The 16,304-nt window shown below is 37.4% G+C and overlaps 1 protein-coding gene across 1 annotated transcript in view; it reads left to right on the plus strand.

Moving 5' to 3' along the window:
• The window catches only part of LOC143354063 (zwei Ig domain protein zig-8), a 265,431-nt gene that overhangs the window by 243,663 nt on the left and 5,464 nt on the right, over positions 1-16,304 (plus strand). The window contains exon 6 of the mRNA XM_076787797.1: positions 13,394-13,536. Within this exon, the coding sequence (XP_076643912.1) occupies positions 13,394-13,536 (143 nt within the window). The remainder of the gene's footprint in view (positions 1-13,393; positions 13,537-16,304) is intronic.

Here is a 16,304-nt window from a genome sequence, read left to right on the forward strand (position 1 = left end):
TTCACGAGTCCCGTAAACCAAGTGTGTTAAAGCTTACTTTTTTCCCCGTATAACACGATACTCCGCAAACACAGAAGAACGGTTCGTATCGGCATGGCGGAACGGAGGAACGGCGCGGCGCGACGCCGCGACGGGATTTGTCACAAATCATGCAAATTACCTTGAACGTGAAGCACTTAACAATCCTGGCGGTGGTCTTAGTGCGTGTACAGTGGAAGCGGGATCGATTTACGCTCGTTACTCCGAAGTTATAATCCAATGTCAACAATTCGGGTTGTCTTTCAGGCAAGACGCCGGGCACGTTGATACGCGCCGTGTGTACTTTGACAGACTTGAAGATGCGTGCCAGTTAAAGTAGCGCACGCAGAAAGCAGTGGGTTTGATTGGTGAACGACGGAGACATCATGAAACACGGGCAAGGGAAAGCAAGCACGAAAAGGAGGATCAGATCGTGAAAACGTTGTCGGTCGGCTCAGTTGCTCGGCAAGAGTAAAGTTAGGCGGCGGTAAATGGAATTAGTTTGGCCTGTGCACGCCGTATATACTAGCGCTTGTACATAGAAGCTTGGCCTCTCGTTTCCGGAGCATCCTCGCCCTACGACCACTTCACCCTACCGACAACCACGTGGCCCGTGGAAACCGCAGACCGTAAACACGTCGCCACAGGAAGCACCGTTTTGCCGCTCGTTATTTTTCTCAGCGATATAACCGTCTGCTCGGACTGCGCCATGCCACACCACGCCGCTCCACGTCGCGCAGCTCCGCGCCGCACCGCTGAAATGTACAGCAGCGAAGTATTGTCGGTACGTTTACTGGAAGATGACTTTTAATTAATTCTACCGGGTGTCCGACAATCCAAATGCATATTAAAATTCCACGGCATAAAAGGATTACAAGACTAAATTCTTTTCACGGTTCATATAGTTGGACATACTCAATCTTTTCCTTTTTTTTTTAAGTTTCCTTAATAATTTCACAGATTGCAACGTTGATCTCATATGTGACTGAATTGATTTAATTTGTATGTGTTTCTTATGAACATACAACATAGTTGGATATAATCTGGTGAGCAGACGGCCGATTTTTATGTAAAATAAAATTTGTTCGCGTTACTTACACCGTACAGGAACCAAACAGAAATTTGTTTGTTCCTTTCGTAATTTTGAAAAGCTGGGACTAATCATCGAAGTTCTAAAATTATTTTAATCTATTTCCTGCTTTAGCTTGCACCTACTCATTTTTACTATAACAATGATTAACTGTATCTTGTCTATGCATTTCCTGAGTGATTCCTGAGGTCATTTGGAGTACCTTCTTCCTCTGGAAAAATGTTCTCCATAGCTTTGTTAAGGAGTTATTAACGAAAAACACGGACCAATCAGAGCGCGGTAATAGCTACGCGTAGCGTTGGCATTGGCCGAGCTGGAATCCGTCCGCTGTAGCCGCAATCTGATTGGCCGTGTTTCAGTGCGAATAGGCACAGGAAAATGTGCTGATAATCACCTCAGGAATGTTTCCATGTAAGCATACTGTTTCTATGCATAATGAAACACTAAAACATGTATGTATATTACGTTCATATGCTATATTTTAATAGGAAGTTGTCTTGAAAAACCTAATTATGCAAACACTTTTTTCACACTATGTATGTGCTTTCTAAAACTCTAAGTCACAAATTCTGGAACAGTTTTATATGTTTCTGACGTGACGACAACACAAACTCTAATTATGCGAATTCTCGTGTTTCCTGGGAGGGCAGGTTGCTGTCGGTAAACATCCCGTTTGGTCTCGCTTACATATCCTTTTAAATCTCTTGTTTACGTTCCTTGTCAAAGACATACCAAGCCTCGACGCGTAACAAACGCAACAGAATCTCTGCCTCCCATATTTAAATGACAAATATTTATTGAATAATTATAGAATACTAAATATCGAATAATGATTTGCAAAAATTTGCACTGTTTCATAGCATTTATTCTGTCGAAATCTTATCGTACTGATGAAAATTAATTAAAGAACCGTTAATCTGATTGTTAAGACAAACATTATAAAATTTTAAATATACTGAGTGATTCACGAGGAACAGGATACCTACATAAATGTCTTCGATAGGATTGAAAATAGAAGAAAATCTTAAAGAGAACAATTGTTATGTTCAAGGAGGTAAATATGTCGTCAAGGTCATCATTCTTGTTGAAATAATGTAGTCACATTATAAGTAAAACTCACATCCGGGAATGTCCGGGCGTAGGAGCGGCGTCGCTTTGACTGTTACAATGTAACAACTTGTAAAATGCCTAATGGAGTGTGCGTCATACGTCGAAATGACGATCGACACGAGACGAGAGTGGGGAAGACGTTAGTTGCACGTCCACCCAAGGTTCAGTTCGATAAAAGAATCGGTTTGGGCAGGACATGCCTGGTACATGTAATAAGTTCGACACAAGAGTCGGTTTAGGCAGGACATACCTGTTATATATAGGGTGGTTGGTAACTGGTGGTACAAGTGGAAAGGGGGTGATTCTACGCGAAAAAAGAAGTCGAAAATATAGAATAAAAATTTTTCGTTTGAGGCTTTGTTTTCGAGAACATTGAGTTTGAAAATGCAGCCAATGCGCGTGTTATTCGATAGGAATTGTCTGCTGCGTCTGACCATGGCCTACCAATTCTACTTCCTACGCATACTAAAGCACGCGAACCCGACGGATCTTTAAATTCGATTTTCTCGAAAACAAAGCCTCAAACGAAAAATTTTTATTCTATATTTTCGACTTCTTTTTTCGCGTAGAATCACCCCCTTTCCGCTTGTACCATCAGTTACCAACCACCCTGTATATTAAGTTCACAGTTCCAAGTTTTTATATTAAAGAAAGTTCCTTATTCACTAACGCTGTGCTTTATGATAGGAGAAACACCATTCCTATCATATCCTCGACAATTCTGAACAACTTGAGAGGGAGAGAGGGGGGGGGGGGAGAGGGGAGAAACTGTATTCTCCTCAATTGGCCCCATCTAGCGACACTGCGCTGGGGATGGGCAGAGTGACCGAGCCCCCCCCCCCTTGTCCATGTGTCATTGTTCCGCGAGACTTCTTGCGAGGCACGGACATAACTTGCCGTGGAAACAAAATAAATAGCGGGGATGAGGAACGAATTATATCACGTATGCCTCTATGCCGAAGAATCGAGAACTCCCGTTGGTTATCCCTAACCAAGCACTCGATTAATCGAGACCGCGGATAATCGGACCCCAGTTAATCGAGGTTCGACTGTGATCCTATCTTGATGCAATTTCGTAGCGAACGACTGTTGAGTGGAAACGGTAGTATATTTACGCATAATCGTAAATTATATTGTCTACTGTTTCTGTACTGTAGCGTTTGCAACAACGACACTCTGACTTCCCTACTTAGCAAAATATATAATTAGCTTTATACATACCTACACAGTAGCTTTATATTTCTTCGGAATGGAACAGACTCAGCAGTATCTTCCGCAGCTTTCACCAAGCAAGAAGCTTATCATCTTTCGGGTGATAAAATCGCTGACGGCAAAGTCGACTAATAGCTTTAACACGCTCGGCAAATTGCGGATTAAAACAATGGCTGCCACGATTAAATCATTCGTACGCTGGGACACGTTAACAGGATAGCAATTCGACCCCGTTGATTATACATTCGGCGAATGTGCGCTAGGGAAAAGCATTTTTCACGATATTAAAATTACACAAACTGTGTTATGAACAAATTTACGATCCCCTGAAATATTAATTCCATTACTGTAGTATACAATCCGCAGAGAACATCCGAAATAAAGCAAATAGTAGCGAACGAAGAAAAGCACCGTTTGCGGTTCATTAACGCTATAGCGAAAGAAACCAGACGGAGATCGAGCTTACTTAACACCGTAGATCAACGTGCAATCATCCTCGAGCTTCAACCGCGTGAAGATAACGAACGGACAAATTACATCCGGGGAAACTTTTTCAATTAAAGGTTATCTCCCCGTTGCCCTACCTAGGCGCAGTATACGGGCTGATGCAAGAGCTAATATATATCAACCACCTTCAAAATAACTCAGTATACTCGTAAGTGCAATATTATTTAGGGTTATCTAACAGAAGAATAGGTATTCATTGGGATTTGGTGCATGGTGTTCAAAGAGATATCTTCTTTGTGGGAACATTAAAAATGATGTTCAATATCACCGTTGGATATGACCAAACTATAGGTTATCATGCCAAACTCATAAGAGCCTCTGTAAACAACGTAACACGGAAATTGATGATTCATACCTCCACAATGGATAAGCGGCCTCAGAAGCGTTACGACCCTTCTATGGTCATCCTGTTATAAATGACGAACCCTCGAAACAAGCAATACAACTACGCGATGATTTATAATATTAACAACATTGGACAAGGTGTCCGAAATATATATGGGATAAAATAAATATTGAAGAAACATTTATTAATCCGAAATATTGGGTTTCTATTATACAAAACAGAATCGTATGTGACCTTTATTATATGTTCACATATGAACGTTGCAAACTAAAGTCGAATGGTTTCAATGAAGCTTTCAAGGGACATAGAATTTGACGGAAATAGTTGACAGTAATTTAATTTGACGAGACTCAACTGTGCTTTTTTAAAATGAAATAATATAATTTTAAATACATTAGTCGACAATATCCACTAAAATAAAGTACTGAAGCTCATTCACCAAATATTTAATTGGAGAAATGAATATCACATCTACTTTCAATTTTAGAAATCAGAGGTCACTTCAAGGTCATACCATTAATATCGGTGAATGCGTTTTAATGTCAACTAGAATCTGCAAGGAAAAAATGTACATTTACAAGAAAAAGAATATCGATGATCTTGAAAACTCCTCAAAAAGTCACCTTGAGAAAAAAATAATGTTTGCAAAGCATTCACCTTCTGATACTATCTTCTGATACTACCTTCTGATACTGTCTTCTATGCGTCTATCTACAAGAAAAATGCTTGGGTCAAATTTATACAGGGTATTCGACTACAGGTGGGAAAAAAATTTAAGGGGTAGTTCTCCAAGCAATATAAGACGAAATTGTAGAATAAAAAAATTGTAATTACGGTTTCATTTTTTAGTTATCATTTAAAAATCCGCCTAAAATGCGGCAACCCAACCAACAGAGGTGTACGTTGCTTACGTCATAAAGGCGTGCGACAGTCAAATATCTTAAGAGGTTTCGCTCGCACCCAACGGTTAGGTTTTGACGTTACACGCTTTAGCCATTAATTCGGCTAGAACCGAAAATACACATTCCTGCCGTGTTCCTGCCAGGTGATTTCTTGTGACAGTGTATATGTCACTTTATACGTGTCTGTCGTGCGCATGACTTATGCAAGCTTCGATTTCACTTTTGAGATATCAACACGTCTATATTAAAGATCCAGCTTTTATGATTTTGCAAACATAAAATTGAAAATTGCCATGGTAAACTGGGGATACAGTGGTGGACAAAAGAAAATTTCAATAGTAATGTATACGATAACTACTACAATCTTTAATCACAAATTTTATTTTAAAGCAGCAATTAATTTTATACAAATACCTACACATTATAAAATAATGCAAACTACATAAAGGGATAGGGAATTGATAGTTTACTTAAAGCAATGATATATAACTGAAGAGATTAGGTGGATAAGAGTAGGTTTAATTCTACACTTTTGTATGCAATTGGTGTATGCAATTAAACTCTTGCCGCATGATTATCTTCATAGTTACAATAATTAGAACTTATTTGTCTGTAATAATTTCACGGAAGAGGAAAGAAAATGTATATGTATTGTATGTCTACATTTACGTTAATGTTTAAATATTGGTTAAAAAAGTATAGAATTCTATTTTATTTTAAAAGAAAGCCGTACTATTCATATTTAGTAGACTTTGTTCTGAAATGTTTTGAAAATGATACTTTCCTTGTAAGTACGAGCATTTAAGGGGATATGCTCATCTAAAATTGCCCGGAGATTTTCAACGGGAGCGAAATCTGTGGTGGGCACTTGCGTTTCTAAATTCATTTTTCCTCAAACAAAATTGGATATCGCGTTTGAAGTGCGGTTGAAGTCTATATCTTACAAAAAGGAGAAAGTGAAATAAGTTAAATAGTAGGTTATTATTAGAACCTATAGAACAATAATGACTGTAATAAGTAAAAAAAAACAATAATAACTATAAATAAAATAATAAATGGTAAAATAAAATGAAATGAAACATTGTTCTCGAATTCTCGATCAAATTTTAAAATATTCAGAATATTCGTAATATTTCGTAATATTTCGCAAGTAATTTTATTATTATGCAACTGTACACGATTAACCTTTTTCTTCCTTTTTCGTTTTCTTTTTCGTTTTATATTACTGCGCATTCGTCGCGTCTTCGTTGTTCTACGCGGTCCTGCACCTCGTAGATTCGCCTCTCTGCCTGCACCTCGTAGATGCACGCGCTTGTGGGGATGCAATAAATTGTTAAAGTAAAACAAAGTGTATTCTTCGCGAAGACTTCCACGTATTCCAGTTCCACAAATTTACGCCACCCCGAACAAACTAAGCTCTATTCTTAAATCGATTCGAACCAATCTGCACTTAGTCGGCACTGATTCATTCGCTCAAACAGACTTATAACTTTTGTTCGAATAACTATTCTGCTAAGGGAAATGCTGAATTCTCGATCGTAATTCCTTGCAGAATTATTGTTTGCAAACCACAAAAAGTTAACGTTGGATGATCGATAACTAGTGGTACAACCAAAAAAGGGAATGGTTCTGCATAAAAAAAGTTAGTCGAAAATTTAGAATACAATTTTGTCAAATGTGACTTTATTTTCGTGAAAATTGTTCCGTCGCAACAGAACTGTCATCTTAAGCATGAATCGCTTCTTCATGCTATCGATAAACGAAAGGGTCTTACAGAGGGTCTTTGTTCGTATCTCCTTTTATTTCAAAACATTCGTGATTTAGAGACGTAACCAAATAGCAACTTTGGCCCTTATAATCTCGAAGCTGTTTACAATCGGGCCGACCGAACGATGTTTGTATACACAAGACGGGTCTGCAGAACCTTCGCGTTCATTAGATACGGCCCAAGGATGTATATCCTTCGCTCGCGGCCACTAAGTACGGTCAGGCCATAAATTCATGACACGGTTCAAGGGTCTATGACAATCGACCTTTCGACAGCGTCGAATTACCAAAACACTCGGTTTTTCCCAAGCTATGCATCGCCCCACTCTTCCTTCCAACCAGGCTCTTAGCCTGAGCCTGTGGAAGGGAGTTTGAACAATTAAGGGCATGCTGATTGGAAAATGCAAGTTTTCCCTAACCAATCCGGAGAGCTTCCTTTCTCGTCGCAACGAGCGACACATACCTCTCCTACACCTAAGGCCAACCTCTCAGCCACGAGGAGCCTATAACCACAAAAAGGCCAACCTCTCAGCCATGGGGAGCCTATGACCTCGAGTTAATTCTGAAAAGTCGTCGAGCTTCAAATACAGTTCATATACGATCTTTGGACGAGCAACACTACAGGTCTCATCCGAACCTTACAACTTCGCGTTGAGTCTGGAAGTCTAGCTTGCAAGGAGTCCATACAAGATCTTGAACACGTGACACTTACAGTCAATTATACCGAGAGTCAAATCGCCTTGCACACGGCAAGGTGAACACAATACGGATCACTCGGATCCGCGCGCGTCTAAGGCAGGACCTGTCGGAATAGCCTTACTGACGAGTCCTCCGACAGGTTCGGGACGAAACGCGATTCCTTTCCTGTTCCAATCCAGTCTTCCGTATCCGTTGAAATAGTTGCCCAAGATTAAGTTGGCGGGCAACAATCGCGAAAGTACGTCGCGAACAAAAATCGAATTTAAAAATTCGGCAGTTAAACTTCACCTAGACAATCCAGAAATTTGTAACTTTTTTTTATACAATCCTGTAAATTTTGACGAGAAAATACTAGAAATTCAAGTTTTAATGTTAGGAATTCACTGGTTCAAAAGTTATGCGTGTTTGAAGTAGAGCGATTTTACGCGTTTTGACAGATAAGGCCGCCATGATGTTGGTAGGTACACAGCGTCGCGCGTCGTCTAATGAGCAGACCCGCTAGGTGGCCACTACAAGCACGCGTGATGTCGATAACGTAGATTTGCAAGCGTAGTTGTAACCCTGACCAACCTTCTCGTGGCACCGCTCATTATAGAATGTCTGAGTACATACCAATATGGCGACGCCCGTATCTGTCAGAAACGCTTAAAATCGCTCAACTTCACACACGCATAACTTTTAAACCAGTGAATTCTTAATATTAAAAGTTAGATTTTCGGCATTTTTTCGCCAATATCTACACGATTATATAAAGAAAAGTTAAAAATTTCTAAGTTTCAACAATGACAAAATTGTTAATTTTTTATCGAGAAACGAGATATAGCATATACACGCTATCTTTTGGTTACTGGATGCAAATAAACGAAATAACAAAAAAAGAATAAGGATTGCTTAAACTCCTACAAAGTATCATTCGTCGATCACCTTGTCGGCACCTACAGATTACAGATTCTTACATTCAATGCAGACAGAAGTTAATGGCGTTATGCTTAATGTCTTAGTTTCCTTGACGACAGGGGTGAAACGGGGGAGACCCATCTACATCGTAAGTAAAGCTTGAAGAGCTTTAAACGATGCGATCTCGAGAATGGAAGAGAGGGCAAAGACTCGATTTCTCGAACATAGAAACCCCTATCTATGAGATCGTCCTAGCTCCGTTGTACCCTCGCCGACGAAGGAAAGCATATTTAACGAGGGCTTTGCCACCTTCGATCAGCATCGTTCAGGGAGAAAAATGTACTTCCGAAGGACCTTCAGTTATCTTTTTGCTCATCGCCAGCCAGCACCGAGCTGGTCTGAGCGAGTTAGGTTCGAGTACTGCGGGAAAACCTTCCTCTTAGCGTAGATTCCAAGAAGGATGTTAAAAGGTGGTCAAATTTTAGGTAGCTCAGATACCTAAAATACTGATAAGGTGTTATTAATTAGGTTCTAAGAAAGTGTAAGCCCACCATTATTTGTTGGCAACACGATGAGAAAGTTGTTAACAAGATAATATGAAATAGACAACTTATATACTAAAAAGTTGAAATTCGCTAATTTCAAGTGGTTATTGCCCCATAAAAAATACATTAAATGTAAAAATTCAAACTCTATTTTGCAGCCAAAAGTGAATATCTATATCGTACCTATATGAAAACAAACTGATGAAAATATAATTAACATTCGTGCAGTGGATAAAGATAATTACTTAAAATGATTTTATAAATTTTCCTAAATACCATGATGTACGTTCTTATAATATTATGAACATTTAAACATGTTTAAACAACGTTTCAGAACTCCTGACCCAGTCAAAATCTACAGGATTATAGAAGAAAAAAGTAAAAAAATTGTGGTCTCCTAAGTTTAATTTTAACCGCAATATTAATCGTTTTAACACGTATTTACGGTAAACCAACTCGTTTAATAACATTAGGAAACCAAAATGGTTTATTCGAAAAGTGACTTATTACCATCAGAAAATTATAAAATTTATTTAAGAGAAACGAATTACGAACATAATTAATTTCAGGTAATTTAAAATATTAATCTTGTTCTTCGATATCGAAAGATCCGAATTTGACTTGACATTCAATTCCGTTCGTTTTGAGAGTTTTAAAACGATCTTGATAAATTGGCGGGATACGTGGTAATAAATCCATCATATATCTGTTTTTCTCTCTCGTGACTGGCCCGATGCCAGTATAGTAGAAATAATTCTACATATATTTCCATATTCATATATTTGGTCTTCCCTTCTTAGGCGGAAGATCAAAAATGTTGGATGTCGCGTCGTCATTCAAAGACATCTTATAGAATATCTTATGTAATATATTTTTTAAGAATCTTATCCATCGTATTTTTAACCAAAGAGACGGATTCTCTCTCAGCATTTGTCTTCCTTCTTATTCTCGAATCTTTTTGTCGAAGAAAATCTTACTCCTTCGTTCTTTCTGCAATAAATTTATTGTCTTCGCGACATTATGGTATTAATGTATAATAATCCTCCGAGACGTATAAAATGACGTATTGACGTATAATTTTATCTTGTTTCCATTTGGACCGAAATTGCGATCATTTGGAAAATTTCCTGATAAGACAAACATAAAGAAATGAAAGAATCAAGACCATTATCGAAATAAATGTAACATGAAATTGGTTTATTTGGATAACGATTATCTTTAATTACACGGCAATTTACGAAAATATAAAATAATTCTTTCATAATATTACCCCTGGCAGAAAATATTTTATCAATCGTGAAAAATAGTACTACAGTGTCTACTTAATAATTGTTCAAAACACGGGACTGTCTAGGAACAATTGTCGGCTAGATTCTAGCCGCTAGAAGATACTATTCTTTGGTCTACTGCCAAACGTAGAAAAGGACAGCGAAGCTCGAGAGGCATCGGTCGCCGAGGACTGTAAACATAATACGGGTCGGGTGTATCAGTGTGAGACTACTCCAATAACAGAACTTCTTTATTTTTAATTATTCTTTTATGGAACTTTCACCAACATATTCGTGGCATTTTTCTAATGAAAATGACACCGAATATGATATAATTCCGAATTTGATATTCTTTTGATATTTACTTGTGTAATTATATATGACGAGTTTATCATTGCATTTTCGTTTATAGTTAAAGAAAATATTTTTCATATTACAGGGATGTTATTTTATTGTGGTTTTGTATGTCACCGCGACAATATTATTCTTAACTGTAGCAGGTATACCAATAAACTTCAATCACCAAGATAAAGTCTCAGAGATTCCAACGATATCGATTTATATTTATGCTTATCGGGTACGATTGCTATATTATAAAACACGGTATACAGTAGCATTTTAACAACCTCATATTGTCAAGGTTATTATTCTGAACTCAATACAGTAGTTATGTTTATATGCCAATGATACTATTGAGGTGAATGAGGTATACAGAGTTTCCCAGTATTGATGGTACAACCGTGGTGATTCTACATGAGAAAATAAGTCGAAAATACGGAATAAATTTTTTTCGTTCGAGGCTTTGTTTTCGGGAAAATCGAGTTTAAAGATCCGTCGGGTTAGCGTGTTTTAGTATACAGGGTGAGTCACCTAACGTTTGCACCTCAAATATCTTTGTTGTTTCTAAAGATACGTAAAATATGGTAAGGACAAAGTTGAATGCTATATAGCATACAGTATTCGAGTAATTTTCATATAGAGATTAAATCCGGTCACCCTGTATATTCAATACAAATTAGGATTTCAATTTTCATAATGTCCGTGTTATAGAATTGCAAATTGGTGGGGAAAAAATTGTTAAGCGTTGATTAGTTAATTAATTCTTAAATGTAAACGACAAATTCATTAAAGGATTAATCGGTTACAAGACAGATCGACCTAATTAACCGTTTGCAGGCACAGCAGTCCAATGTTAAACCAACCATAGAAATGGGGTTGCAGCAGAAACGTATTCATTAAACTGGTCGTAAAATATGTATATATAATGTTTATTTCTATAGGAAATAGAAGCTAAAGATTTTCTGAATGCTAGTACGAATACATTTATAAGGGACATTTTTTATTGAATTTTTAGTAGTTATGTCGATATGTACTTTGCACAGAACGCATATACATATGTACATACGGCATGAGTTCATGGACTGCTAGAGGTCGAGCGATCGATTTGAAAAACTGATTGTACCAATTACTAAGGCTGTCTCATAAAAGTCACAGTATATCACTGTATTGTGCCGCAGGTTTGATTTCTCTGTTCTCACTAGTAAAACAATATATGGCTTTTTTCTAAACCGAAAGAACAAAGACTACGTACAACTACGTAGTACGTACTCAAATTAATGTAACATTAATGTAAACTTTTCCACTGGTTTGAGTTTAATTATTTTCTAATCTATGGCTCTTTCAAAATCGTAATTTATTGAAAATACTGAACACCACGACTATTAAGAATTATAGGTTTAGCGTGATCTATCATTTCTATCTACGTTGTTTATCTTAATTCATATTATTAGGTTGTATAATAAGTCCGTATGCGTTTGACATACTAAGTTTTCTTAAATGGAATGTAACGGATTTATGTGATATGTGTAATATGTTAGAAATTTCTCTATTCGTATATCCTCGATTTTGAAGGGTTAAATTCACAATTTGATCCAGGTTAACTATTCATAAATAAATATCATTCCGTGTTTGATCGTCTCAGTTAGGACCTCCATCTTTTAAGTCTGTTGATTCACTTCTCAATGGTCCGTTTATTCACAGCAGTATCGCCGTGTATACTACAATTTGTTTTTAATAATCTCCACATTTGTTGCTCTAGAAGATACAAAAGAATTAAGTGACAAAAATAAATATTCTGTTCGCACTTTTAAAAATCGCACTTTACTCAATCAGAGCAGAAAGAAAACTGACTGATGCTACAGCTAGACCACACCTAATTTAATACGTATGAACATTGCAGTTAAAACTTGCAACAGTTAGAAGTAACACTTCTCGAGATGCTTAACGCCGCGCGCTGTTACACGTCGCGTCGACGCGGACGGACTTATTGCATAATCTAATATATCCTCTGCGACATTAACGTATAATTTGTTCAACGCTTATATTCGCACAACTTAGAAATGAAATCAAATATCGTCTAACACAATTAAAAGAAAATTAAGTATTCTGTATAAATATGTAAAGGCTCTCCAATGTATGGTAATAAACTAATGATAGAAATTGAAGTAGAAAACGAGAAAGAGATAGAGAAGCAAAGAAAATCATTTCTGATAGCATAATCATGACAATGAACAAGAATAAAGAAACAAGGTCAAGCAAAACGGAACGAAACGAAACGAAAAGTTTAACATACTGGAAAAGTAATTGTTAGTTATAGATACGTTCATCTTGCTTTATACCATTCTTCAAACACTTCACTGTGATTGAGTAACTCCGAAAATTTGTTCGAAAATTCCCTACGTTTAAAATGAGTAGAGATCAAATTGCTGACAAAGAAATGAAACGAAAGCGTGGCGTTCATTTTATCGCGCATGTCATCACCCAATCCGACGCGGAGTACTAAACGTAAAATGAGGCGATAAAGAGCGGAAGCTTGAATAAGGATGGAAGAGAAAGAATCTCTGAAAATTAATCTCTCGAAAAATGCGGTACCCTTTTTACGTATTCTTCCTTTAACCGGTATTCCATAAAAAATGACTAGCGGGAGCCTTGTTAGACATTGAAATTTTAACCCTCCGAATCACGTGTTTCAGTGTGAAAACGGACTTAATGGAAGAGGGGGCCAATTCGACTCTCAGTATAGCGAGGGTAGGACCAGCTGACAGTGGAAACTATACGTGTCATCTCACCACCATGCCTGATCAACCAGCGACTGTTCACGTGCACGTACTGAACGGTGAGAATAAACTTTTTTTTTTCTTGCGAAAGGTGTTTTAGAATTTTCGATGTGCCGCTATATAACTTATTATAGAATGTATAGAATGTTTATTAAAATTATCAAGTATATTTGACATATAATTTTTCGTGACTTAATTGAACATATTTCAGAATTTTTGCTTTATTTAAACGTTTTTACTGTGTTGCATATGATGTACTTATTTTTGTTATAGATGCACAAAATCCGTAGTTTAATTATAAGTGTAAGTGACCATCAAAGTATCTCATTTTCAAGAATGTTTCCATAAATGTGCTAAAGTTAGGTAAGGTAGTAAGATAGGAATATTCTTAGGTTCCTTTCCAAAAGGACACTTTTTTAATCATTATTTAACAGTTTTTCCACCTCACCGATTTCAGTGACGATTGAAATGTGTTATCAAAGTCCTTGTTACCAAATGTTACCTCCTACAGCTTTACTCTGTGAGATATGCACAAAAAGTTTTTGTTAAACATAAGTTTATGATTTGCTTTCTGATGAAAATGATCGTATTCTGCTTCTTATAACAGATCCAAAGTGATTCTTCAACGTGACAACTTCAAGTAACTCGTAAATTATTGACTATGAAAATAATGTTCCAAAGAAAAGTTGCATGGCGTCGAGGGACACATACAATACCGTAGTTGTTTTGCTATTACTTTGCTTTCTGCAGCAACCTTTGTACATACTAACCCTGGCGGACATCCGAACCAATAATAATAATGTAGATACCTACACGAGCGTAATTTGTTTGTTCTCGATAAAAATTGTTAGGTTTAATAAATAATTTTGGAATATTGAATAATTAATGTACCATTGCATTTAAAAAAAAAATGCAAGTGGCACCTTTTCTACTCTTAAGAAACTCACCCTCGGAGTACCTTGCACTTTAGAATGTCACCTCGTTTGAGCCATTTAACAGGTCAAGATTTCAAGTTGATAGGTGCAATGGCTTCGGACAAGCAGTTTGTAACACTTTATCTGCCCCACCTTGTAAATGAGGTTAATTGCACTTTACACAAATCATCGTGGCGTTTCGTGGCAATTAAAAACTGTACCAGCTTATCGTAATTAGTACATACATTTAGAAATTCATACAATAATTTCAACGCTTAAGTTGTTTAGTTCTTTAACGATTTTATAACTTTGTCTAGTAATGTGACACCAGCCGAGAGGAATACGTATCGCTCTGATTAGTCGGCATTTTTGTACCCGTGATTCGCGCATGCATGTCAAACTGGGTATCCCACCTTTAACAAACCATCCCTCGGAGAAGGGGCACCCCTCCCTCCTCTGATTACATATTACTCTACCATGCTTTTATCACTTCTGGAGACAACCTCCTGTATAGGTTCCTAGCCCCCCGCTCCCTTCACCCACACTCCATGGTCTCAGGAGTGGGAAGAGGACTCGCGTGTGGCTCGCGGGCCACTAGTCAGTATCGCCAGATCCAGACTTGTGTTCCCACTCTAACGTCCCCTTCTACCACGCTATTCCACACGATCGCACCACGGCCCGGTCACGTGACGCATTTCGTCTCTGTCGTGCACACTCCGGTCCTGAGAGAGAGAAGGTAACTTTTTCTCCTCAATTCGTTCCCTCCCCTCATCTGGCGACACTATCACCAGTTGCCGAAGCAGCCTCAGACAGTCGTTGTAAAGGGGAAGCTGTAATCTTCAAATCAGTGATAAATTCATTCAGAACAAAAATTTGTTGATGTCGTTACAGACAATTCAATTTGTAGCATTTTCGACCAAAAACATGTCCTCAGTTTTTCACCTGTTATAGTGTATAGTGCAAAAATTTTCTAGAAAAAAATGAACGATGCATTGCCAAAGTAAGGTATTCAAGCTTCAAATTGAGTCTAGATTTATTAGTGTATTATATTTTTCAACAAAATTGTCAAAATTTGAATTTCTAAAATTTCGCGAAAATCGGAAATTTAGTGTTTAAATAGTTTTTGGAGACAATCTATCTTCCACAATTATTTACTACCATATCTCAATGGATATAAACATTGTAAATATTCACGGACAGACCATCTATCTTACGATGTAAATGTAAATAATCCACGACAAGTTTTTATTTTGCGAAGTAAGGGTGTGGACGTGCGCTATATCAACTAATATCATTTAAGATATCTTCTTTTTATATTTTAATTTAATACAAGTAAAAATATTACCATGTTGACCAAGAGACTACGCGTTCAATAGGTTTGGTCGTTCATGTTCCAAGCGACTTTTCCTTTGTCATTTAATTACAGTTTGATCGCTGTAGTCAGGTGTTTAAACATTAATTTGTTTTGCGTATACTTGTTAATCTTCGATAACCAGTCAGCCTATGCAAACCGGTTTGGTACCGTTGCGAACGCTTTGATGTTAACGGTGTAATTGAAGAGCACTGTTGAGACGATCGTTTGTGTTTGTGAGGAGGTGACGCGACGAGGTCCTGTTACAGGCGTGTGAACCCTGCTTAAGAATCGCTCGCTCAAGTGCTCACTGAACAGCTACGCTCAGCACCGGTTACATTAAAGTGGTGCTGCATAGCGCAGTCACGTGTCAACCGGAAATGCAGTTTAAAATTTTCTCAATTTGGCACCGCTTTTTCATGCAAGTTTAATAAATGACATAGGTACTTAACATTAATAACAAAAATGCATATATATATTTTTTTCCGGAAAATATACGTATCATTTTGATTTATGCTTTTTTACTTGATATGTTCTTTTCGTACAAAATGTGGCTTCCAAC

The sequence above is a fragment of the Halictus rubicundus genome, chromosome 1 (genome assembly GCF_050948215.1).
Source record: "Halictus rubicundus isolate RS-2024b chromosome 1, iyHalRubi1_principal, whole genome shotgun sequence".
Taxonomy (NCBI): domain Eukaryota; kingdom Metazoa; phylum Arthropoda; class Insecta; order Hymenoptera; family Halictidae; genus Halictus; species Halictus rubicundus.